This window comes from Notamacropus eugenii, chromosome 2 (genome assembly GCF_028372415.1).
Source record: "Notamacropus eugenii isolate mMacEug1 chromosome 2, mMacEug1.pri_v2, whole genome shotgun sequence".
NCBI lineage: Eukaryota > Metazoa > Chordata > Mammalia > Diprotodontia > Macropodidae > Notamacropus > Notamacropus eugenii.
The window spans coordinates 457,909,150-457,936,362 of record NC_092873.1 but is presented as its reverse complement, the minus strand read 5'-3'; the positions used below and the strand labels follow the sequence as shown (position 1 = coordinate 457,936,362).

General features: G+C 35.6%; 1 protein-coding gene across 1 annotated transcript in view; it reads left to right on the top strand.

Annotated features, from left to right (window-relative positions):
* PLA2G4A (phospholipase A2 group IVA) overlaps positions 1-25,481 on the top strand; it is a 168,444-nt gene extending 142,963 nt beyond the window's left edge. Inside the window, exons 14-18 of the mRNA XM_072648363.1 lie at positions 80-322; positions 12,447-12,631; positions 20,120-20,315; positions 21,213-21,370; positions 24,872-25,481. Of these exons, the coding sequence (XP_072504464.1) occupies positions 80-322; positions 12,447-12,631; positions 20,120-20,315; positions 21,213-21,370; positions 24,872-25,003 (914 nt within the window). The 3' untranslated portion in view covers positions 25,004-25,481. The remainder of the gene's footprint in view (positions 1-79; positions 323-12,446; positions 12,632-20,119; positions 20,316-21,212; positions 21,371-24,871) is intronic.
* The last annotated feature ends 1,732 nt before the right edge of the window (positions 25,482-27,213 follow it).

Sequence of the window (27,213 nt, the reverse complement as noted above, 5' to 3'; positions counted from 1 at the left end):
TATGTAGTTTTCACTAGTTTAGGTTGCTTTTATTGATTTCCATCGTCTTCATCTTGATTGTGCATATTTTTGTATACAGGCACTGAAAATAAAGATGTTGAAAGGGAATATCAAAATAATAACCAGGCAAGTTGGGTTCAGAGGATGCTAATGGCCTTGGTGAGTGATTCGACCTTATTCAACACTCGAGAGGGACGTGCTGGGAAAGTCCATAACTTCATGCTGGGTTTGAACCTGAATACCTCCTACCCACTCTCTCCTTTGAGAGGCCTCTCTCCTCAGGAGTCTGTGGAGGAAGATGAACTGGATGCTGCTGTGACAGGTGGGCACACAAATCTCTTTGCTAGTGTCTAACATTTTAAATGTTAATCTTTACTGTTGATACTAAGGATTATAACATATGATATAGATAGGAATGAATTTTGGTGGATCTGGTTATAGAATCAAATCATCACCAACTGTAGAGTTGGGAGAAAACATAAAGTCTTTCTAGGCTAACCCTCTTAGTCGAGGAAACTGAGATCCAGAGAAATTAAGTAACACCCCATGATCTCACAGCCAGTCTGTGGCAAAGGAGCTCATAGAAAAAAAAAACCCTCCTTCACACTTTGCTCTTCACAAAATTCTCATCCATCGTTCCTTCTTTACCTCATTTCATGTCATTTTTATTAAAGAAGAGTAAAAGTAGAACTTGGGGGAAAATATGTATGACCAGTGCATTGAGGCAATAATCTTAATTTTCTGTCCTCTAGTGCAGTGCCTGACACAAATTGAGTTCTTAATGAATGCTTGTTAAGGAGCTGATGGACTGATTTCTTGTAGTGAATAGACCATTTTCCTTAGTTATCTTTCATTTTACAATAGACTTTCCCATTGTTGTCCTCTTCTCTGCCATCCTAACTATGAGACACAATACTGATGTTTTTCACTGATGTAATCATTGAAATGATTGTAATCATTTTTTAAAAGTCTTATCATAATTTATTATAATATATGATATATGTATAAAATATAATTTATTATAATAATGTCTTATTATAATTTATTATAATATCTCCTTTCTGTTCAAATAAAATTTAAATATAGTTTACAAGCAGATGTTTTACTTTGAAATAAAAATTTTTATACTACTAACTAACTCTATTTACTTTCCTTTCTCTGTGATTAAAAAAAATGGGCTTCATTAATTGATGCAGTTTAGTCCTTTGAGGTTTTCTTTCTTGTTAGGCCTCAGTTTCTTTCGGACTACAGTCCCTGTTTGGGCCCTCACTGTTCTAAGTTTATGAATCTATTATTTGATTACAGTAGAAGCTTCTGAAATTGCTTCCCACTCCAAAGTTCCCTCATTCTCTGAAATGCTATTATAACTAGGCCTACGAAAAAACATCTGTCATATGAAATATGTCTAATTTTTCCCAAACTAAAGCCATCATAGTAAATGAAACATTCTTGTGTATGTGTGATGCATTTGGCATGTATCAGAAAACTATACAAAATAAAAATGCATGCAACCACACTATTGACATTTATTTTCCTGGCTTATATATATATATATCAGTACTGATAAAATAAGCTTTACAGGGCAATGATGTGAATGATTATAAAGAAGCTATAACTCATATTGTATTGCTAATTTTTTTCTTTCTAAAAGAGTAGCTGGAATCATTATGTTTACTCTGTAACAGCTGTATTTAGATAATAAATACTTTGTCAGTCCCTCCAAGCTAGGGAGTTATTTCTGGTCTGAGAATTAGTACACCACTTTACTGGACCCACATTTTAACAACTTCCTGGGAATTTTGCAAGATTTTATATAGATTTGTAGAAATGTTTTCCATTCGGTCTGATTTAAAAGCCTAAGGATGATCAGACCCAGGGACCCTTGAAGGACAACTTCAAAGGTAGCGTGCCTAGAAACAGCAAACACGAATATATTACTATTGCTAACGCAACGGCTGTCTTGTTGCTATTTCAGACAGGATATTACGTCTTGTACTGGGAGATTGACTCTCGAGTTTGGAAAAGAATACAAAGTGGAATACGGTGGGAATACAGATGCCATATATTTTGTTTTTTAGCATTATCCAGCCTAGGAGACATACATACACACACACACACACATATATGTAGATAGAGATCTATCTATCTATCCTATCTATCTATCTATCTATCTATCTATCTATCTATCTATCTATCTAAAGAAATCTAAGAAGGAAGGTTAGGTCTCCTATAGATAGTCAACCAGACATAGTGAAGGTAACACAAATACCCAGACATTTCAGATTTATAAGCCTTCAAATTACATAATTTCAGGTGTTCTTACGAGTCAAATAAGAATACATTTCTTTCTATCACAACTCTTTATTTGTTCAGAAAATGTCCAGAGACAGTAAAACATCTTAGTTTGGGATACAGCAACCAGGAGAATAGATGTCCCCATGCCTAGGGTTTTACCCATCTATGGAAAATTCCAGGGTAGATGTTAAAATAGGGGGAAGTAGAAGACTATTCATAAATAATTAAGACATTTGAAGCAAAATCATGCTCACCCCCCAAAAAAGAAGTGTCTTCTGTCTCTTAGTTCTTGATTTTAACTCTTAGAGTTGTGTTGTCTGTAAAGTAATTGCTTCCCTATCATAGTCTTTATCTCATTCATTCACGAAAATAAATTTACTGAAAAACTACTATAAACTCCCAAATATATACATTCCTCTGATTCTTATTTGGGAACATATAATTATGTACAGAAGAACCTTATTTTAACTTTGATCACTGGCTCTATCTTGAATTCAAATGCATCTGCATTAACTCATCCAAATTTCTAATTGCTTATAATGCTGTGACTATGCATAAGGTATTTAACATTCTTTCAAATTCAGAGTAAGGTTTATAATTTCAGTTTATAATTCAAAACTAGAATTTCATTTATCTGTACTTAGAGTAAGGAAAACTAAGTTCAAATAAATCCTAGATCTGACAATAGTTTTATGGTCACTTGGCAAGTCATTTAACATCTCTGTGACAGATTCTCACCAGTAAAGTGCAAAGCATAACTGTTTCACCATTTACTTAAGTTGTCATAAAGAAAATAATTTATAAACTCTCATTGCTTCCTCTACTTTTTGAAGGATGTAATAATTTTGAAAGGAAGTTAGGAAATTATTACCTGACTGGTTTCTCTATCATTATTTTCTCATACCTCTATGCCAGGCTGGTGATCTATTTCCCCAAATCCTCATCTATTCCTCTCTCCAGGTAAACTATATTATAACGTGATAAAACTATCATTTCTAGTTCTTCACTTAAAGGTCCTTGACCATGTCACCCTTTTGGTTTTTGGATTTCCCAATATGAATATATCTTTAAAAAATATAATGCTTCTCTCTGTTCCTCCTTCTCCCACCCATCGCAACTTTCTATTTATTTTGTTCCTTCTAATTAAAGTTAGAGCACTGGACCTGGAGTCAAGAAAACCTGAGTTCAAATCCTGCCTCAGATACTAGTTGTGTGACTCTGGGCAAGACAAACCTCTGTTTGCCTCAGTTTCTTCATCTGTAAAATAGGATAATAATGGTATTTATATGCTTGGGTTGTTGTGATGATCAAATAAGATAGTATTTGTAAAATATTTAGCACAGGGTCTAGCATGCTTTCCCCCAAATTTCAATGAGAACTGTAAGGAAAAGCATGCCTCTTTGAATTAGGATCTCTTGTTCACATTAATTATTACCTAAACTTTACACAGTTACTTATTCCTTTCTTGGCTTTTATCTTCTGTGGATTTCTGGGGGTCTCTTCCGTTGTCATCACTGCATTATTAGTTACTCTTTATGACATCTAGTCTGGTTTATATACTCATGTAGTTTTTCCTCCACTTTTCTTTTCAGTTTAAGATCCTTTTGATTAGGTTTCCAAAATTACAGGCAAATCCAGTTTTAGGAGTCCTTGTCAGGTGCTCTCCACCACTATCACTACTAAGTTTGAGGTGTGGTCCATAAGACTAGGAATGTATTTTCTCAGGCACCATTTGAGTTTCTTACTGCTTAAAATTTGATATTAACTTTGATCTTAGACTAATAGAAAGCTAACCTTACTGTATGTAGATCATTTATTTAGAAATTATCATATCAGTAATGAGTTATTTCTTGTCCCTTAAGTTACAGGCTATTCAATTTTTATAATGTTATCAAGTGAGTTAACATATATAAAATACTTTACAAATCGTAGAGCAATAGCTTTTTGTGGTTTTTATTCAGTCATTTTATTTGTGCCTGACTCTTTGTGACCTCTTTTGGGGTTTTCTGGGTGTGCCATTTAAAAAGTTTAAGGCATGGTTTCTGGGTAATTTAATCATTTTTATTAATAAGGCTAGCATGTTACTAATAAAAGAGGCACTCTCAAATACTAAAGACCTCTCATGATGGTGGGCTCACAGTTTACAATGCTCTTGGAAGAACAGGTATTCCTGAGGGTGGCAATAAACTTTGATTGGTCAACAATTAATAAGAGAGTAAATATTACGATAGAAATGGGCTATATTACAATGAGAGTCTTGAGGTACAACACTGAACACCCCGATCGTCGCCAAAGAGACTTATCAGTTTCCATATCACCTGTTTAACAAAAAGGAGAATCCACATTTTCCCAGATCTGTCTGAATAAACACAATGATCACAATGATGAATTTACCCATTCGTCTAAACTTAGAATTTCTTTTACCTTCTTTGATTAGATCTTAGCTTGGGTAAGTCTTTGCCCAAGATTTTCCACACTGGATAATTTCTGGATTAGAAAATGGGAAAAACTTTGGTTTTAATTTAATAGTTACTAACACAAGAGACAAATAATCATTCCTCTCATTGGCAAAAGTACTGGAGTGATTTGCCATTTCCTCCTGCAGCTCATTTTACAGGTGAGAAACTGAGGCAAACAGAATTAAGTGACTTGTCTAGGGTCACGCAGCTTGTAGTTGTCTGAGGCTGTATTTGAAACCTGGTCTTCCTGACTCCAGGTCCAGCATTTTATCCAGTGTACCACTTAGCTGCCCTATATGCATGTTATATGTTATTATTATTAATTACTAGTAATAATAGTAGTAGCAGTAGCTATGGCATCAGCAGTAGTAGTAATTGTAGTAATAGTAGTAGTAGTAGTAGTAGGAGTAGGAGTAGGAGTAGGAGTAGTAGTACTTTGCTGTGCCCAATGCCTTCCAACTGCCTTCTTGAAAACTATAAGGATGAGGGGTCTGTGTAAACTACAAGCATTTGAATGTCTTCATTTCTTGATCCTGAGATGTATTTGCTAAGATATGTCTTTCTACCTTTTTTAATATCTTCTTTTGCTTTGAAGTGGAGTATGTTAAAGTCTATGTTCTATTAATATATATGTATGTTGTAGGGTCATACTGAATTATTCCTAGAATTTCTCTACCTCTTTATTTTGCAAATGTTGGTATATAGGCCACTAAGCTTTGTGTTATTTTTTCTCTTGTATCTATCATGAGTATTGAAAGGCTGTTCATGACTGCTCTTCAAATATTTGAATACAGCTATTATTTCCCTCCTCACTCCCTCAATCTCTTTTCCTAGTTATCTTTGTCATTCAGAAAAAAGCTGGTAGATGTTTTGTTGTGTGAATTATACCAATTATTGAAGATTCACTGCTAAGACTCCCCCATAATATCAAGATGAGGAAATAACAAAATCTGGAGATATCAGTGTCACCAGTGATGCAAAGAAGCAGTTTGGTGGTGCCCTGGATAGAGGAGAAGACTTGTAATCAAGAGGACCTAACTTCAACTCTTGCTTTAAACATGAGCTGTGTGACCTTGAGCAAAGGATTTAACCTCTGTCAATTCCAGTTACCCTATCTGTACAAGGGGAATAATTAAAGTACTTACTATCCAGGGTTGTTATAAAGACAAAATGAGACAATATTTGTAAAGTACTTTGCGAAATCTTAAAGTCCTATATCAGTCCATCAAGTACTGTTGTTGTCAGGCCCCATGCTAAGTACTGATGATACACACAAAAGCAAAAAACGTTCCCTGTTCTCAAGGAGCTCATAGTCCAGTGGGGTAGACAAAATGAAAACTGCTGTGTACAAATAAGTTATATACAGGATAAATTGAGAGTAGTCTCAGAGGGCAAGAACTAAGATTAGTGGGGATACTATGGCTTCCATTATATAGATGAAGAAAGAAAAACTCACAGAAGTGAATCTTGTTAGAATTTATATGTAGTAAGTGGCAGAGTCAGGATCTGAATCTAGGGCTTCTATCTTTATGAAGTTCAATTATTAGGCAGAATAAAGGAAACAGAAAGTGGAGACAGTGGTTGAATTTGAAAGTCCTACATGATAAACTATTATCATGCTATAATCATGTATTATAAGCTTTTATCATATTATAGTCTCATATAATGTAGATAAATAGCATGGGAAGCAATACACTCTCCTGATTAGTTCTCAGAATTCAAAAGTATAAAATATACTGAAAGAATGGTGAAGAAAGTTCCATTGTGATTTGCTTCCCTCCCCACCCCAGGTGGTACTTAAGCTATGGATTTGAGGATTTGATAGCTGAATAAGTCTAGGAAATTTAAATCTTAACAAACTATTAAAACTTGATTGGAACAAGGGAAACGCTCATCTTAATGACTTACAGAAAATCCTTTGAGATGCTAATATATTTAGGAGAATGTCTCGGTCAGATAATTTCTCTTTTCTATATATTACCGGCATACAGTAGGATTCCTACAGAATTCCTTTTCCTGTATTTCTTCCCTCTCTCTAAAATTTCTTGATTTTGTCCTCTAATAACTTTTACTTCTTTGTGCACTTAGTACAGTACCTGACACATAGTAGACACTTAAATGTTTATTGATTATTGACTATAGTAGATCTAGAGCTGGAAGGGACCTCAGAGGCCATCTGGTTCAATGACCTCACTTTACAGATGGGGAAACTAAGTCTTCCCCCTCTCTCTTCTCTTCGTCTCTCTGTCTCTCTGCCTCTCTGCCTCTCTGTCTCTCTCTCTCTCTCTGTCTCTTTGTCTCTGTCTCTCTCTCTTCCCCCTCTGTCTTTTTTCTCTCTCTCCCCTTTCTCTTCTCTCTCTCCCTTTCCTTTTTCTTTCTCCTCCCCTCTTTAAATTTTTTGTCTTCACGTCTTTCCCTCTCCTCTCATAGCCACCTTGACAATGATTCATCTTAGTCCTCTGGGTAGTAAAGCTTTAGCTAATATACCACCATGCCATTCCATTCTAGGCTCAATACAATTTGCCTAACTATTACAACTTCTGCCTTAAGGAATGGCTGAATGGTCTCCTGAGTGGAAGCATGACCAAAATTTGGGTGGCAGCTTGGGAAAGCATTACTATACAGGGGTGCCCTAAGACAGGGCTGGCCCCAGAGATTCAAATTCCAGAAGAATTAGGCAAGCCACAGCCTAGGCTTCTGATTATAACTCATATTCCCCACATGAAAATTCAAGTGACTGTGGCAAGTCTAAATACTAACATGCTAAGTAGAAATGAGGGGAACCAGCAAGAGATGTCTTGGAAACACCATGCTAACTTTGCATTATATAAAATCTTTGTGAGGTTACTTACATTTGCATGCTCTTACCCCCTTTTGGGGCTCCCCAGTACTCCAATGGATATATGATCTGTCCAAGGAAGGTAGTCGCTTCTCTAGCATATGTCTCAACCCATTCATTTCTGCCCATTCCTGTATGACTCTTACCCATAACCTCCCATAAGATCACCACAAGGGGTCCATTTGACATGCTAAGGGATTTCCTCTCATATGGAAATCCACATCATTTGGTGACATATTTTTTAAAATTAAAAAAAAAGGTTTTCTTTTCCTTTTTTATTATATTTCAAAAATTTTTTAAAAAATATTCTATCCCCTCCCACCAAAAAAAGAATAACATCCAAAAATGAATGTGCGTGTAAGTGGCATAACTCAATGAGAATGGAGCATCACGTTCCTGACAAAAGAAGTGATTGAGTAGTTCCTATGTGGTTAACTTGGACTTGAGACCAACTTCACAAAGTAGACTATTTTGTTTTCTGAACTTCTATGAATATTTACAATGGAATTCAATCAAATCCCATTTCTGCTATAATTCTCAAATTGTACAAACTTCAGACCAACTCATTTAGCACTAAGTCATTGTAGGTTTTCTTCAGCTTGAATGAGTCTGCCCCTACATGGTATTTTCCAAGGAATGCTGGCTGGTTTCAACATGTTATCAACTTCCTAGTCATCTCCACCTTTCCTGTGGATTTAGGGATAAGGAAAATTCAGAAAACATTTGTTATATCCTTTTTCTGTTCAACTATTTCTTCCTTTCCAACCTACATGTTTTTACTCAATCGGCAAAAAAGACTCATAACTGCCCCCTTACTCATCCTTGTTTCCTTCACTCATATGGAAATATCTACAAATAATTCAGCTAGACTATTCAATAGCCCTCTTAGTAGGTGGCGGGAAGAACAACCTTGATTAAACTACTAAGAAAACAGACATTTCATCTTCCACTTGGACCTACTGGTCTTCTCTGTTTAGCCTAGGAACCAGAGGAAATTTCTCTGAATCCTCATTGCTCAACATCTGATCATGCACATTGTGTAAATGAAACATTGTGGGCCATTGTTATATTTCAGATTGTTGGAGGTGAATAACCCCAAATTCAGATCAAAATTGGGAAGTACCATACCAACAAGGGAGAGAATATTGACCACATCTTGGGGGAGGCAAGAAGGAACTTGAATGCGATGGAAATGATTGACCCCTTCATGACAGATCTGATCAGAGACAAAAGAAGGATGAACTTTCAAGGTTCCATATCAGAAAGAAAGAAAACTTAATAAGCAAGCTTAGTGTAGTAATAATAACTTCATTTACCTCCTTCCATTATTGCAATTTGATGACTCTATAACCCTGCATGGCTTTTAGTCATTTGCAAGGTGAATAGAATTCTCTTTTGAACTATTTCCTAGAATTTATTTTCTTCTTCTTTTCTTCTCCTCTCTCTGTCTCAAAAAATGACTTAAAATTGGGTTACCTGTTCCCCACAGTCCCATCCTGAATTCTTAAATAAGTCTCTGTATCACACATTACATTTTTTCTTTTTTGATGCTCTGTGTGACCTGCATGTTGTGAACATTTAAAACATACATGGAGCATAATAGTATTCTTTGATACCAGCTACATAATGTCCCCCACATTGTTGATGGTCAATTTTTAAGGACAAACTGTAATAAAAACTCCCTTTGACACAATCAAGTCAGTGTTTTATTCAAATAATAGTGAGTGCAAGCAGAATTGCTTAGCCAGCAAATCAGTTCAAATAAGGGGAACACAAATTTCTTTATTTCTTCAGGGTTTTTTCAGTTATGGCACATAACTATAGAAACTGACAAACAGGTCTATTACCAGTTATTTTGCTCTTTTTTATATGCTGTCAACAGAATATTAAATTCATCTCATCACCTTATGGGAAAAATACATAATAGATAAATAATGTAACCTGTATAAAGTTGAACGTAAATCTTTTAAATTATTTACCATTAAGTAGTGCTTTGCATTGTTGTGTAGCTTGCAAATGGGATTACAGTATGACTGTAGATATGGTCAGTCTCTACTGCTGATCATGTCCTATAGCCAGTGTATTGTTAGTTTTACATGCTAAAATCATAAATACCCTAGCCTAGTCCTAGACCAGAGAAATTCTGCACTGATTTTAGTCTCTTGCAATTCCAGTCTTTTATATAAACCAGTTATGGGATAAAGTGTCTGTTGTGCTGCAAAAGAAAAACAAAAAAAACCACACAAAAAATAGGAAAAAATATTAAGTTCCAAATGTGAAATTTCATCATGATTATACATTTCTTTATATTTTGGCACCCATCTGCTGAACTTACTGAGAGTAATAAAAGGTAGAAAAGTAGAATATAAAGCAAACTGACCTACAAAGTGAGTTGCTTGAGGGAAAATAGGTACATTAATGGATCCTTGGTGGAGTAGTGAATTGGTTCAGTCATTCTTTAGAGTAATCTGAAACTATGCCTAAAGGGCTACAAAACTGTGCATACTCTTTGATCCAGTAATAACACTGCTAGGTTTGTATCCCAAAGAGAACAAAGAAAAGAAAACGACTGACCTACATGTACAAAAATGTTCATAGCAGCTCTTTTCTGTGCTGGCAAAGAATTGGAAAGTGAGGGGATGCTCATCAATTGGAGAATGGTTGAACACGTTGTGGCATGTGATTGTGATGGAATACTATTGTGTTATAAGAAATGACACAGGGAGTGGTTTCAGAAAAAAAACAAAACATGACCAGACCTATATGCAAAATGAAGCGAGAAGAACTGGGGGATCATTGTGCACAGTAACAGCAAGGTTGTCATGATGATCAACTGTGAAATACTTGACTGCTTTCATGAATACAGTGATCCAAGACAATTCCAAAGGACTCATGATGAAAAAATACTATCTACCTCCAGAGAAAGAACTTGTGAAAGGAAATTAAAGTATAATTTTCCCACTTTCTCTTTGTTTCTCTTTTTTTGTGATATGGCTAATATGGAAATATATTCTGCATGATTTCACATGTGTAATTCATGTCATCTTGTGTGTCTTCTCCCTTATGGAAGGGAAGAAGAAAATCTGGAACTTAAAATTTAAAAAGAAAATAATTTTTTAAAAAGTGAATCAATTTTTTTTTTAAAGAAAGTGAATTGCTGGGAGAACTTTATTAAAGGAACACAAAACAATAACCATAATTGATTGCATTTTGAGGGAAGAGTCAACACATATTCTAAAGAATTGATCCAATAGTGTGAATGGAGTTAGACCGTTTATTTAAAGAGGAATTAACTATTGCTAATGTCTCAGCAACTAAGTAATATAAGCTTGAGTCTAAAAGGTACTGTGAAGATTATCAGTAGAGGTTTCTCTCCCCTTTATTCCCAGAGAACACAGGTGCCTTTGGTGTGGATGGAGATCAAGCAATTCCTGACTCTTTTGTGTATGCCCCAAGCTATAACATAGAGAATAAATCATTTTATAGAGTCAAAATAAGGAGAAATGTTTATCAGATGTAACTGTTTGGAACCATAAAACTCCTATCCATATTTTATAAGCATTTCTCCCTTTTTTGTATTACATACACAATTTGTTCCTTTGTAGTAATCTTTCTGAGTAAATTGTTATATATTTCAAAGTGGTCTAAAGTTCCTCTATACCTAAACTTTTCGTTTTAATTGGTCTGCCCACAAGGATTAAGTAATGTCAGTATTTTGTTTTAGAAGAAAATAATTGGACTTCTTGTGATATCTGATATGCTTTTGAAGCGATTTCTTCACTTCTAATTCCATTTCTCATGTTACGAATAGTCACTCGGTTATCTTATGTAGTCCCTTTCTGTAGACATCTACAGCACTAGTTATGCTTACTTCTTTGTAGTTAGACATTGCAACTCTCAACAATCTTATTTGTTGTAGAATATTATGGAAACCATAGGTCTTAGTAGAGATGATACAATTAACAAATATCTTTTCTAGTAAAGGATAATTGGAATGATTTTTAAAAAATCACAAAAAAATCTATTTTAAATAAGCATTTATTAAGTGTTTACTACATTCAGAATGCTTTGCTAGGTGCCAAGAATATGTATAAATGGCACCTATGTTTCCTTGAAGTTTTAAGAGGATCATCATATTTTCTAAGGTCCAGCGAGGGCCTATATGTTATTTAAACTTTGTGTCTCCTTCTTTACTAAATCTAGTACTGAACACCCAGCAGATATATATTGTTTGTTGACTAAATGGGTGAATAGATTTGGTACATTTTCCTCCTACAGAAATATGCAAAAAGGGATTTTATGTTTTCTTAGACATTAAAACGATGGCGCAATTTAGATGGATTACTTTATTCAGCTTCCAACAAAACTTCTAATCCTTGACATGGCTAAGCATCCTGGCTACTACAGCAGAGGAAGTGAATGAAAGGCAAGAGGGGAGAGGGGGAAAAGTTCTTAGTGAGTATGAATAAGAGCCTTGAGCAAATGAATGAATCACTAGTACCAGAATTAGTAACTTAAATGAAATGCTTTACCAATAAGGAGTAAATAACATCACATAAGGTGGAGCTGTGTTTTAGTGCTATGATGATGATGATACTGTCATCCATTCACTTGAATTCTTTTGTTGTTTCAACATGATAAAATCACAGAAGTACTGAATACCGTAGAACTGATAGAAATGTTTAAGTTCTCCATAATGATGAATAGCCCAGGCATGACATATAGTTAGAGAAATGTATATAGTTTATGTAACTATCCCTGCAGGATATTGACAAATAAATAACAAATGTTAATTTAGTATTTTAATTGCTTTTCTTCTCCCTCTTCCTGCCTCTCCTCCTCCTCCTGCCTAGATCCTGATGAGTTCGAGAGAATATATGAGCCACTGGATGTCAAAAGTAAAAAGATCCACGTGGTTGACAGCGGGCTCACATTTAACCTCCCATATCCTCTGATCTTGAGACCTCAGAGAGGTGTGGATCTTATCATCTCCTTTGATTTTTCTGCAAGACCAAGTGACTCCAGTCCTCCTTTTAAGGTGAGCTCATTTCTCTGCTTTCAAATATAATAGTGATGCCTTACATTTCTATAGTTCTTTACAGTTTTCAAAACATTTCTGCTTCCTCCTTCGGTGGTCCTAGCAACATTTTATGGCACATTATGAAGTACCCTTTACAGATGACAAGACTGAGATGCCAAGATTTAACCAGGGCCACATGACTAGATAAATGCCAGAGCCATGACTAGAAATCCTGTTGTTTTCCCCCATTAGCCTTTACAACTCTTGTATCTTCCCTAATCATTCTGACTGTTGTGAAAGTTCCAAGAAAATGATGTCATGATCTTTTCCTATCCTCAAAGACTACAAAATACGTTTGGGGACCAGACGCACAAAAAACACTTAAAAGAAAAGCAAACCAAAACCCCTCCAAGACTAGCTACGAAGTAACCTCTAAGGTTCCTTCTGGCTCTAATTTAAAGTGTGAAATTGGGTCCTGGCTATCAATAATCAAAAGAGGAATAGATCCGTATGAACTTGGAAGATTGGGAAGATTGTGGATTGAGGAGGTGGGAAATGAGTCAATGATTAAATAAGTTACCACATCATAGCAAGTATTCATTTTAAGTAAATTTACTTTATATCTAGAGGCAGAATCCTAAAGAGCAATGAATATATTCTTCTTTCAAACAGCCAAATCCAGTTGTACCTTGTTGCCCCTTTCAAGTTTTGGTGAATGTCAACCAATGAACAATATTTATTAAGCATGGATTCCATGTAAAATGACATACTAAGCATTGTGGAGAATGTGGAGAAAAAGGGGATGTGCAAAAGTAGAAAAAAAATATAATACTGTGAAATAGTGGTACTTCAAAATGGTTGTTGGATTCGAATTTGCTGACTTACAAAGATATATAGTATGAAAAATAGCCTCTTCCCTCAAAGATCTGCCAATCAGATTGGAGAGAAAAGGCCAGAGTCTTGTGTTATTCTTCTTCTGCATTTTGTAATGGCTCTGTCTGAACTGGTTAATTTTAAACTTTTTTTAAACATCTGAAGTTCACTTTTCCCATCTCAAAGATTGTGTCTTCTCTACCCATAACTCTGTCAATATTTTCTTCATTTGAGGGAAGAAATAAATCTCTATGACTTTAGTGTACTATATTCCCTTACTTCCTTCAGGCCTTTATCACCTCACTTCTGGGCCATTGCAATAGGTGCTGGCTGGTCTCCCTGTCTCAAGTACTCTCTCCATTCCCTTCCATCCTCCACCCAACTGTCAAAATAATTTTCATAAAGAGTAGGTCTGGCCATGTCATACCCTCCTCAATACAGTGGCTCTTTCTTAATTCCATGACCCAAAACAAAATGCTCAGTTTGTCACTTAAAGCACTTCACAGCACTTTCTACATTTTCAGCATTCTTATACTTCCATCCCTTCTGTACACACCACGAGTTTAACTTTAGTAACATTAATTTCCTTGCAGTTCCTTGAATGTGACACTTTATCTATGAATCTGTGCCTTTTCACTGGGGATCTCCCATACCCCCATGTTCTCCTCTCCCAGCTTATGATTCTATAAAGGAAGTAACAGATTAAGAGTGAATGGACAGTGTACCATGAAGCTGTTGTGTTCAATTGTTTCATTTGTGTCCAACTCTCCATGATCCCATTTGGGGTTTTCTTGGAGTGATTTGCCATTTCCTTCTCCAGCTCATTTTACAGATGAGGAAACTGAGGCAAACAGGGTTAAGTGACTTTTCTGGGGTTATACAGCTAGTATGTGAGGGCAGATTTGAACTCAGGTCTTCCTGACTTGAGGGCTAGTGCTCTATCCACTGTGCCACCTAACTGGCCATCCAGTTGCCTTCTCCAAAAAGAGGAAAAGCAGAGGAGAATAGAAGGTCACCAATCTTGGGCCCCAATCGGTGCTGGATCAGCAGTGCAGGATTCACTCCAGACACTGTACTTGCCTAGTCTTCACCATGCCAGCTGAACTTCAGTCCTAATCACCTCAAACCTTAATTACTGCAATAGCCTTCTGGTGGATCTACCTGCCCCAAGCCTCTCTTCATTCCAATCCATTCTCCTTTCAATCACTTAAGTGATTTTCCTAAAATGCAAATGTTGTTTACAATTTTCTGTCCCCTTTCTGTGACTTGGTTTCTTTTTTTCTTATTTCCTGCTTTGTATTTCTTAACCATAAGCCCCCCTTTTCAGGGTCAGGATTAATGATACTGGAGTTGGCCCTCATATCAATTCTGAGAACCCTTCAGAGCTTAGAGAATGCTGGTAAGAGTCTTAGTCAGAAGACAACCCTTCCTCTATCATAATTTCCTATTCTTTTGGGTGTAATTCTTTTGGCAGAGCTTTAAAAAGTGGGTTACATTTGATTTCAGGAAATTAACTATGGCACTGAAAATAACTAGAGCTTTCTTTAACGGAACTTTTAAAAATAGATATATTTTCATTGGAAACCATGTGTCCAGCAGGCAGATCTTGACTTATTCTTTTCACAATACTATGCCTCATTTCCTGAAAGTTAAGCAATGTTAAGAATCCATAGCAGGTGAATCCTTAGAAAAATAGTATGACTCTCATTAAATATGATTTAGGTGGAAGCTGGGGGTCTCCAGTGAAGCTTTTATGTACTTAGTAGTACTTGACATGAGTTGAAAATTTGAGTTGTTATTCTTGTTGCTTCCCTGGAAATGATTTTCCCAACTTTTTTTTTTATAGATTAGAGGCATTTTCCACAACTAAGAAAAAAAAAACTACTAAAAAATCATGTTTCCCAGTTAAACATTAGATAGGCTCTCATGTTTTAAGCAAAGCCTCATTTGGGGTTTTTCATCATGTTTCCCATCAAAATTTTGTTTCTACAACCTGGTATTGCTAACTGGTTAACTTCTACAACAAATAACATCATAACATAGGCAAATTCTTATCACTGACTAATATTTTTAAAAGGTTATACTGCTTGGTCAGTATTAAAAATGGAATTCCAAAGTTCATGTGAGAAGTCTCTGGAAACGGTGGGAAGGTCTATCAAAATACTGTGTAATGGAAGAGATCAGTTCCAAAATGTACTAACAGGAAGCTTTGAACTTGGATTTATTGAAGTTGATTCAGCATTAACTCATTTGTTACTTTTGAGATTAAATTATTAAAAAAAAATTTCCTCTCATAGAATTGGGGAATCACAGGGGTGATAATGGTCTAGCTGCACTGAGCTACTTGATGTTTCTTGAATGTGACAATCCACCTCCCATGGTCATTCTTTCATTTCTGGACTGCTCTCTCCTCACGTCCCTCTCTTGGCTTTCCTGGTGTCCTTCAAGACTCAGCTCAGATCCCTCTTTCCTGGACTCCTCCATTGCTAGTTCCTTCTCCTCTGGAATCATCTTCTACTTCCTCTGTATCTATCTTGTATCTGCCTAGTTATTTACCTGTTGCTTCCACTGTTACAATTTGAGCTTTTTGAGGACAGAAACCTTGGTTTTACCTTTCATTGGATTGCTAGTGTCTGGCACGTAGTAAGTGCTTAGCAGATGCTTGTCCACTGGTGGGGTAGGAGGAGGCAGCAGAAAAGAAAATGGCAGCGTGGTATACTGAGAAAGCTGCTTGGTAGAAATTCGAAGAGTTAGAAGTTTTTGATACCAATTCTGGGGCTATCAGTTACTACTAATATGACCATCGGCAAATAATTTCATCTGCCTTGGCCCCCTTTTATAATCTATTAAAAAAAATTCTACATATATGATTCTATAATCTCTAAATTCCTTTCTTACGCAGTATTTATGATTCTATTAAGTTCATGTCTCCTTAATAAAGATTACTTTGGGACTTGGGAGGAAAATAATAAAAATAATAATAGCCAGTATTTATATAACAATTTACAATTTATAAAATGTTTTACAAATATTATCTCATTGAATTCTTACAACAGGAATTAGGTGCTATTATTATACTCATTTTACAGATGAGGAAACTGAATTGGAGTCAGATTGAATGACTTGCCCAAGGTCACTGTAAATGCCTGAGGCTAGATTTGAACTTCAGTCCTAATCACCTCAAACCTTAATTATTGCAATAGCCTACTGGTGGATCTGCCTGCCCCAAGTCTGTCTTCACTCCAATCTATTCTCCATTCAGTCACTGAAGTGATTTTCCTAAAATGCAAATCTAAGTCTGTTACCCCTCTGCTCAATAAACTCCAATGATTTTCTGTTGTCTACAGGAGCAAATATAAAGTGTTTTGTTTGACATTCAAAGCCTTTTATAGCCTAACCTCTGCCTGCCTTTCCATTCTCCTTCCACCTTACTCTCTAATACAGACTCTTCAGTTTAGTGATGGTGGCCTCTGAGCTATTCCGTGAATAAAACCTTCCATCTCTAAGCCCTGGGCCTTTTCTCTGGCCATCCATCATATCTGGAATACTCTCTCTCTACTCTAAATGCTGACTTCCCTGGCTTCAAGTTCCAACTAAAATTCCACCTTCTACAGGAAGCCTTCCCTAACTCCTCTTAATTCCAGTGTTTCCCCACTTTTAATTATTTCATATTTATCCTGTATGTAGCTTACTGTGTGTATATTTTTTTTTCCTGGTTGTCTCCCCTATTAGACTGTAAGCTCCCTAATGGCATTCACTGTCTTTTGCCTCTCTCTGTATCCCTAGAACTTATCACAGTGCCTGCCACATAGCAGATGTTTAATAAACGTATCTTGAATGAATGAAAAGTTCAGTGATCTACTCACAATCTATCCACCTAGTTGCCTCTGAGAAATGTTCTTATGATTTTCAATAAAGGCAAAAATGAGCGATTCTAGTTTGTAAATCATCTCTATTATAACTATTCTTGAAGGGCAGTGCCCTGTCAATGAAAACTAGACTGAGAATTTTTTAGTGTAGCACACATAGGGACTGAGAAGAGATGTTAACCGCCCCCAGCTCTAAGTAATAATCCTAAGAGATCATGGAAAAAGTGGCTCTATAGCTTATATTGCTAAGATTCTTTACCATGGAATAGTTGCTAAATGTAGCACAAACCAAACCTTGGATTTTTCAGTTGTCTGTACTCAAAGAAAAGTCTGTTATGACTAAGGCTATCAAAATCAACGCAAAAACCAAAGAAACAAAAACTTAAATGGTCTTAATTGACTCTATACTGCTTTTATGTGACCCCAACCTCAAGAACCTAGATTGGTGAGTAATGACCCTCTTGGTTCCCTAAAAAATTCCATTACACCTACCACATGGCATATCAGTGAGAAGTAATCTCCTATGATAAAATTCCAGTGGAACCACCCAACTACTCTGCTGTGTTATCTGGGACAGAAGCCTAAATCCTTAATATCAGACATGAGAATCAGCAATGCTTTATATACTCTAAAGCAAGCAGAAATCAAACAGCAGCTTTACTTTAAAAAGAAAAAAAAAGAAAATACTTGTGGGGAAAAATTAATTCCTGCCTTTCTCTTTCTCTGTCTCTCTTTCTGTCTCTGTCTCTCTGTCTCTTTTTCTGTCTTTCTTTTCCTTTCTTCCCAGTCTCTCCTCATCTACTTTCAGTGACTTAAATGTTGTTCTGAAAGACATTTTAGAAATTTAAATTACTCCAAGTTATTAAAAAAAGAGAAGGGGAGGTAAAAAACTTCCTTTTTCTTATATTACTTATTACTTTGATTTTTAATTGATCCCTAATCTGCTTAGATACTTGTGTCTAAATTAACTTGCTTTCAGGTAGCTTATATGATTTTTCAAATACATTTTAAGTTCCAAAGTGGGCTTATAGTTTAAAATAATTTTTCTTTTTAGTTTTATTGGTGCCTTTCATTTCTCATGCAAGTTATTTCTCCTTAGAATCTTCCCTTGTGCTAAAAGAAAATAGTTCAGTAAAACTGACCAACAAAACTACCGTATCTGCCAAATAGAATTTTTGTGCATTGTAGTTTCCTGGTTTTGTACCAAGATTATAAAGGTAGATCTGGAAAAGACTCAGGGGGTGTCTTTCATAATATCTCCTCTGGAACCAGGGTTGGTCTGCAATTCATCTGAGTTCAGCCACCAATTATCATTAGTTCTGTACACATTCTAGTGGTCACTGTGTATTTTATTCACTTTAACCTTATATATTTTACAAATTGACTTTTTGGAAGTTATATTGCATATTTCTGCATGTTACTTTTCAAATAAAAAAATGTAAGAAGAGAGGATTAAAAAATTCAACATTTTCTGCGGTTGACTTCATGGAAATATGATTCTTTAAATGACCCCCAAAAAGTGCTCTAAAGGTAGATTTCTGACACATTTCTATAATTTTACAATAACTGGCTGGTAATCAAATTAAATTAAAAGAAAAACGTAAACTCTTGGACCAGTAATAATGTGTCAGAGTTCTATTCCTTCTTTAAAAAAGACGTTAGATAAAAAAAGCCTCCTCTGACTTGTAGTCATCCATCTCTCGGACTTTAAATTTGTGACTTTTGAAATGTAGTTTATCAGGATCCTGTAAATGGAAATCTCTAATCTTCCTAACTACCAATAAGAAAGGATCTCTCTAAAAATAGCCTGATTTTTTTTCCTTAGGAAGTTCACTTTCCATTTTCTCTTACACATCTAAGCAGTAAGGGAAACATAACAGTCAGATTATTGAGTCATTATGTTCAAAATTGTTAGCCTTTCTTTCCTCCTTTCCAGTTCTCCTATCTCCTTTTGGTTTTGTTTTGAATAATCATGAATGGATATTAGCAGTTGTTCATGCTCGTGTAGAAATAACAAATTGGTCAGTGACTCAATTCTTTTCTTTTAAAATTTATTTTTCTTATTTTTATAAAGTGCTTAATGTTATTTCTCCCAAGCCCCACCCCAAGCTTAAAATAAGAAATCAGGCATTTGCAGAGTGTACTTTTCACTGATGAACACTGTGACGTTGGGTATTCATTATCTTTGGAAGTATTATTGGTGGGAAAAGTAGCTTAGAATTTATAATTTGATAGCCTCCCGTAGATATGAATAAAGTTGAGCTGAGGGTAATTCAACTTAATAAGAACACACATTTAAGTGCCTATGTACTATATGTAAGGCACTGTTTATGTGCTGGTGTATTTTAATAGGAAACAATCCCTATCTTCTTAGAGCTTACATTTCTCTGAGTATATATGTTCATAGGCTCACATAAAAAACATATCTGACATCTAGTATAGTGTTATTTTCTTTTCTATGATTCTATCTGCAAGTTTAGTTTTTCAGGGTTGATGGAATGTGCAAATAGGGATTATTGTGATAATATTAAAATATAAGTTCCATAAGTTTTTAGGCAAAGCCTTGGTTAAAATCCTAGCTGTGAAGTATTTAAACTTTATTTTAGAGGTATAAAGCTACCTTCTGGAGCTATAAAAGTAAAGCTCAAGTAAAGAAGGTATTTGATGGGGGTCCTCATCTCCTCTTGAGACTTTAGACAGCGAAAAGAAAGACCTGGGAAAGACATGAATTCAAGTGTCACAAATATTGCTGTTTTCTCCCTAGGAAATTCTGCTTGCTGAAAAGTGGGCTAAAATGAATAAGCTTTCTTTTCCAAAGATTGATCCTTATGTGTTTGATCGAGAAGGTCTGAAGGAATGTTATGTCTTCAAACCCAAAAATCCTGCCGTAGAGAAAGATTGCCCAACTATCATCCATTTTGTTTTGGCCAATATCAACTTTAGGAATTATAAAGCTCCTGGTGAGTTGGGAATGATTTATAGAAATTTCCTGTCAAACAGAAATTGTTTTTCTTTTGTGAGGGGTAGAGCCGGGCAGTGTAGGAGGTCAGAGGAGGGAACTAGCTTTAAAGTACTGCTTATGTTTCCAGATCTTTTTAGATCTGGAAGTTTTCACCAGCTGAAAGTTCAATACGAATCAATGGTGTGACATGACAGCTGGAAAAGCTAATATAAACTTAGGCTAATTTAATAGAAATAGAGTGTTCTCAATAATGGAAGTAATGGGTCCTCTGTCCTCTGAGTCAGTTCATATCTGCACAGTATGTTAAATCATGAACCCACTACCCTCACTCCAGGATGATAATTAGCCATCTAAATAATTGGTAATTATAAATACTCTAAATCATTAAAAAAGATAACCTGCAAGCCATGAGCAATGATTAAGAGAATTAGAAATATTTAATAAAATAAAATATTTCAATTGTACATAATAGTGATCATCAAATATTTTATGTAGTATCATGCATAAGATAGAAAAGACTAAGTTGCTCAAGAGGAAGAACTGGGACCAATAAGTAGAAGTTATATGGAGGTGAGTTTTAGGTTAACATAAGAATATGCTTTTTTTTTTTTTAAAGTGCTTCTTAATTAAATTCATCAAACAATAAAATGGTCTACTTAACTGACAAAGGAGTGAGTTTACTTACTGGAGAAATATTCAAGTAGAGGTTGAATGATTTTTAGCAGAAAAAATGTAGAAGAAATTTCTTCATTGGAAAGGAAATTAGACTAGATGCCCTATAAAAATTCTTTCAAATATAAGGTTAGAAAATTCAACATATGTGTTAATTGGCATTTTAAAATGTTTTACTCTTTGTAAATTAATAGCGCCATTTGTATCCATTCTGTTGCTGTAGGAATTCCAAGAGAAACACAGGAAGAGAAAGATTTTGCTGATTTTGATATTTTTGATGACCCTGAATCACCCTTCTCCACATTCAACTTTCAATATCCAAATCAGGCTTTTAAAAGACTTCATGATTTAATGCATTTCAATACACTGAATAACATAGATGTAAGTATCATCTTAGATCTTCAGTAAAGCTAGATTCTTTCTAAGGAAGATACACAGAGTGAAAACTACTAGTTTAAATCATTTAAATATGCAAATAATAATCTTAAACATAGATACTGCTAACAGTGGGAGGGGGTGGCAGGAATATTGAGTGTGTATGAATTCGCAGCAAAAGTAATACACCAGCTTGCTCACATTTTCAAAAGTAAATTTTCAAAGAAAATACAGCTTTACGATTAAATGTTTCTTTGGCTTCTTTCTGATATTGTTATTTTATCACATAGTAGGTCATAAAAAATACTGATTTTATAAGCAGAGGGCAACTTTGAGAATTTTGTCATTCTTCCTCCATTATGGTTCTACAAACTCAGTATTTTAAGTTGATTGCCAGAAAAAGTAAAGATAAAATAACCTTGATTTATGAAGTTATGAAGTTCAAAATTACTACTTTGACCTTGAAATCCATAACAACTCCAAGGAGAACTCAAAACTTGAAGATACTCTCGTAATTCCTCCAGGGCAGTCTAAGTGGCATCAGGAGAATATAAACTTGAAAATGAGGACTATTTCATATTTATCTTTGTGATCACCAGTATCCACCACAATATTTGGCATACAATAGTTGCTTTAATGACAGCTAATTGAATGGGCTGCTTGATAAAGTACACATCAGGTGCATAGATAAACACATATTAGGCAGACATGATACAACCAGATTGCATAGATTACGGATGTGTAACTTACCATATTAAATGTAGAAAAATAAAAAAATGATATTAACTAATTCTGCATATTTGATATACATTTCTCTCATTGTTTTGATTTAAAGCCAATGAGTACTTTGTTCCAGATATTGGCTACTACTTATAATCATTCAATAATTTATGTGTGTTCTAAGCAAGTGAGAAAATGGTTTGTTTGATACATTGATGAGAAACTGAGGAATTAGTTTATATTAAAAGACTTAATTTTAAGAAAGGGCTCTCTTAACTAACCCTACCCTATAGCAAACTCATCAAATACTGTCTTCTTGCAGTTCATTTAATCATGTTGCCTTTTAAGTGCTTTCATTATTGTAACTTAAGAACCAGAGGGGAGAAAAAGAAATACTTGCCCAAGAAAGACACAAGAGGCTAACCACTTATCTTTAAAAGGCAACTTGTGGTTATAGCCACCCCTTGTGGGATCTGTGGTTCATTAAAAATACGGTTCTTCAACACCTAGTTGGGACTACTTAACCGTTTGCTTAAAGAATACTCCAAAAAACAAAAAGAATACTCCTTCCACTCAATCTGAATTTGAATCTCCCAGCTGTTCACAGCTGTGCCACCTCATTGGAAACTCAGTTTGTGTATTCCTTCAGTGCATTAATGACATGGTTTTTCTTTTCTCTTGGCTTGTGCCTGCACTGTTTCAGCACACTGTGATGATCTCCTTTGGCACCAGTGTTTGCATGTCTGAGACAGCCGAATTCTGGGCACTGACCATGCTTTGATGTTTCTTAGTGGCTGTAATCTATCACTTAGGACCCAGTCTGTGTGCCACTGGGGCCTTTTACTTTAACTTCTTTTGCACATCTTATTTCCTCAATTGCATTGCAAACACCCTGGCTGACAGGGTGGAATTGAGAGGCTGTATCTTGATCTTACAATGCTCAGCGTGCAACCTCTAACATTTCATTAAGTTTGGGACTGAAATTGCTCTCACTTGACGCTAATACAATGGATTAAGAAACATGCTGTGTCATGGAGGAGGAGAGAATTCCAGGTCTCAACGCCATATAAGATTTCATTTAATTAAGAAGACATACACACATATTAAGTGCCTTCTACCTTGAGTTCTCTTCATATATAATTTGCATCTATTTTTGTAGGAAGATTCTTTCCTTGAGATAACATAATCCCCATGAAGGCAGAGATGGCTTCATTTGTATCTTTGTATTTTCATTATTCAGCACAGTGCTTTGAGCATTGTAGAATCTTAATAAATGGTTACTGATGGACTTGTGAGGCTGGGGATACAAACGCAATTTTTTTTTTAAAGTTCCTGCCTTTAAAGAGTTTATATTCTACTGAGAATTCAAGTAAATAATACAGAATATATACAAAGTGATCTCAGCAGGGAAAGAGTACTAACAAATGAGGGCAGAGCAAGGGATCAGGAAAGAGCTTGTGTAGGAGGTAGTCCTTGAGGTGTGCTTTGAAGGAAGCTAGGGATGAGGAAGGAATACACTGTAGGCCGGAAGTGTATGAATATCCTCTCATAAATTTGTTATAGAAGTAGAGCTCCTGTGGTGACAAATCAACCCATTTGATTTCTTTTGAATGATTTTATCTGAAACATATAGTATGTTTCACAAACATTTGAAAAAAAAAAAAATCTACAAAAAAAATTCTGTGAGCATGAAATGCCATCTAGTGGTTCAGTCTCTGTGTTTTTGTGATTGAACTGGGTACGCTAAATTGTACACAGAATGTCAGAACTGCTCAGTAGCTTTGAAATAATTTATTACAGAACCTTCATTTACTAATAAGGAAACTAAGAAAAGTCACTTCAACATGCACATCAAATTTAGAGGCTGCAAAGAATGATGAGCAAGATTGAAAATCTCATTTGTTCTAGTTTGAGTTTTTCTGGTTATTAATGAACATTTTTATCCTGTTGTTCAAGGCAAGTTGTCAATAAGCATTTATTAAATACTTACTAAATGCCAGACAAACTAGCTTTAAGGGGAATTGAGAAAGCTTTGTTTTTTTTTTTTTCCAAGTGAAATTTTAGCTAAGCACTGAATGGAGATGAAAAGGGAGAGCATTCCAAGGAGGGACAGCCAGGGAAACTGCACATAGTTGATAGACACTACAGTATCTTGTGAAAGGAAAGGAAAGGAAAGGAGGCCAGTGGAAGCCACTGGATCCTAGAGTACATTGAGAGAAGTAAGGTGCAAGAAGAAGGGGACTTGTTGAGAACTTACATTTTTTCTATTGAAAAACTATTGATACCTTTTGTCCACTTATCTAGTAAAATTACTTTCTCCTTAGTAGTACAGAATGTCATAGATGTTTTACTTTCATAACAGAGGAATGGAGTTTATGAACAGCAGCACTGAGGGTAATTGGTCTACTGCAAATGTGTATGAATGCTCAACCTAGAATTTCCAGTATTTCTCTGTAATCATGACACATTTAGGAATTAGAAAACATATAAAGATTATGAGGAATACATTGATTGGAAAATTTTACTCAGATTGTCATACCATTGTACAAGATGAATCTTTTTTTTTTTTAAATGAATTCAGAACAGCTTTGTATTGTACTTATCCATACATTTATCCCATGCCATCTTAGCTCCTTCCCCTGGAAGCAGAATGTTTTCTCCTTGTAGGCAGTGTTTGTCTTTTAAAATAGATTTTAATCTTTCTACCCCTAGTACCCCACACAGTACCTCGCATGTAGAAGGCCATGAGTATATGTATTGAATGAATCTGTTGTTTCTATTTTGCAGGTGATAAAGAATGCCATATTTGAAAGCATTGAGTACAGAAGACAGAATCCATCTCGTTGTTCCGTTTCCCTCAGTAGCATTGAGGCACGAAGATTCTTTAACAAGGACTCCCTAAGCAAGCCGTCAGCATAGATTGTGTGCTAGAAAGCATATCCATTATCTGTGCTATAGCAATTTGCAATATTATGACAACTGGATTTGCCATAAGGCATCATTGCTCTGGAGACCCTGGATGGCACTAAGATGAACAGTGACTTTGCTGCATGAGAGTTATACCATTGTTGTCTTTTTAACTTGACAAATATCATGTTACGTGAACACATACTGATTCACATTTTTTATCAGTATGAATTTCCAAGTGTACTATAAGAGCATATACTGAATTTTTAAACATTCCTCACCAGCTGTTTTATTCACTGTCCAATTTTTTTTAAATGCTGATTCTTTTTAAAGTATTTGAAATGATTGATGTCAAAGAGTACTATTTTACATGGAGCACAAATTTTATCCACTGACTACATTTACCATCCTATGGGACAACACTATTTTTTATTTATGGATACAGAAATGTAACAGATGTCTTTAGCAATATAAAAATTATTTTGTGAAAGCTTTTTTTAAAAAGATTCATTGTGTCAGCACTTTTAGCGAAATAGTCCAGTGTTATTACAAAACCTCAGATTGTCTGTCCCCAAAGCAAGAAGCCAAAATGGAGCATAAGTAATGTTATCTCACATTAATATAGTGCTTCATCGTTTGCAAAACACTTTCTTCACAATAGCCTGATGAGGAAGGTGAGGAGGATGTTTTCAGTCCTTTTATATGGATGAGAGAACTTAGGGTCAGTGAGCCAGAGTGACTTGCCTTTGATGACATAGTTAATGAGGGCTAGCATTCAGAACTAGATTTATGACTCCAAACTTACACTTCTTTTCACTATTCCGCACTAATACCACACCTCTATCACCTTCAGCCTTTTTCTCTTAAGAGTTCCTGTGATTTGTTTTATTCAACAAATAATGTGCACACCGAATCAGGAACCAGAAATGCAGAATGACTAAAGTAGGTTGATGTGGCATGCTTCCCACTACTACTGCCTCTACACCAAAGAGAACAAATTTGTTTCTTTTGCTTCTTTGTTTTCTTTTTTTTCTTTGTTTGTTTTTGCCCCAGAGGGTGATGGTAATGACAAAAACAGTCAGGTTATGGCAGTCCAGCTTTCCTATTCTCCTCTGACATTATCCATTTCACAAAGGATCACTGAATCTTACTGTCCCACGGCTCTTCCTTCCGATTCTCTAAACTACAGGCTGGATATTTGCAGAACGTGGCCTTTCACTTCCTCCTCATTCCATGTATCATTTTCCTTTTTGACTAGATAGCTTCCATTCATTTTTCCTCTTTCTTTTCACATTCCTTCCCATAATCTGTTTCTGTCTGTGTGTCTGTCTCTAACTGCTTATCTGCATGTCTGTCTCTATCTCTCTTTCCTCCATAGATTAAGACCTGTAAGAAACCTCAGAGGTCCTTTCATTGGTTCACACACAACCCTCCCCCTCTCCCCCCGCACCGGTCTTCCCCGCCCCATTATACAGAATGAGAAAATGAGACACAAGAAAGTGGAATAACTTGCCCCAGGTCACACAGGAAGTAAATAGCAGAGCCAAAATTTAATTCTAGTTCCTATCATTTCAAATCTGGTGCATTCCCCATGGGACCAAACTACCTTAATGCTCCATTAAAGGAACTTCTATTTTCAAAAGCTTTTTCTTATAGATTATCTCATTTAATATTCATAACATGCTTGTGCAGAAGAAGACAAACACTTGGAGTTTTAAGAAACTGCCTCTGGTTCTCCAAGTTGTCTTGGGGGTTCAGTATTCTTTCAACTACTCCAAACTTCTTTGAGGCATCAATTAAAGAACAAGTAACTCACTATTATTTATAGCCTGATTGTTGAATTTAAGATTTTTGGGCTTTTTGTTATAGTTTAAAAGAACATGTTTGAGAATTCAAGGGAATTCAAAAAGTATGACAGGTTTGAGAGGCATCAGAGCACAACAGAGGCAGAGAAAATTCTCAAAATCGGGAAGACCTGGCTTTAAGTCCTGCACCTGACTGCATGACTGTATCCAAGTCATATAACTTGCAGATGACTCAGACAACTCTAAGACTATCTATTGCAGGTGCTGGTCAACGTTACTTGAAGAAATAGCCTCAGTTAATGTTCCCTAAAGCAATAAAATCATAGGCTTCTCAAATCTGGGCCTCTAAAACATACTATGCACGTTCTTACCTCAGCCAATCAGTAAATAAACATTTATTAAATGCCCACCATGTGC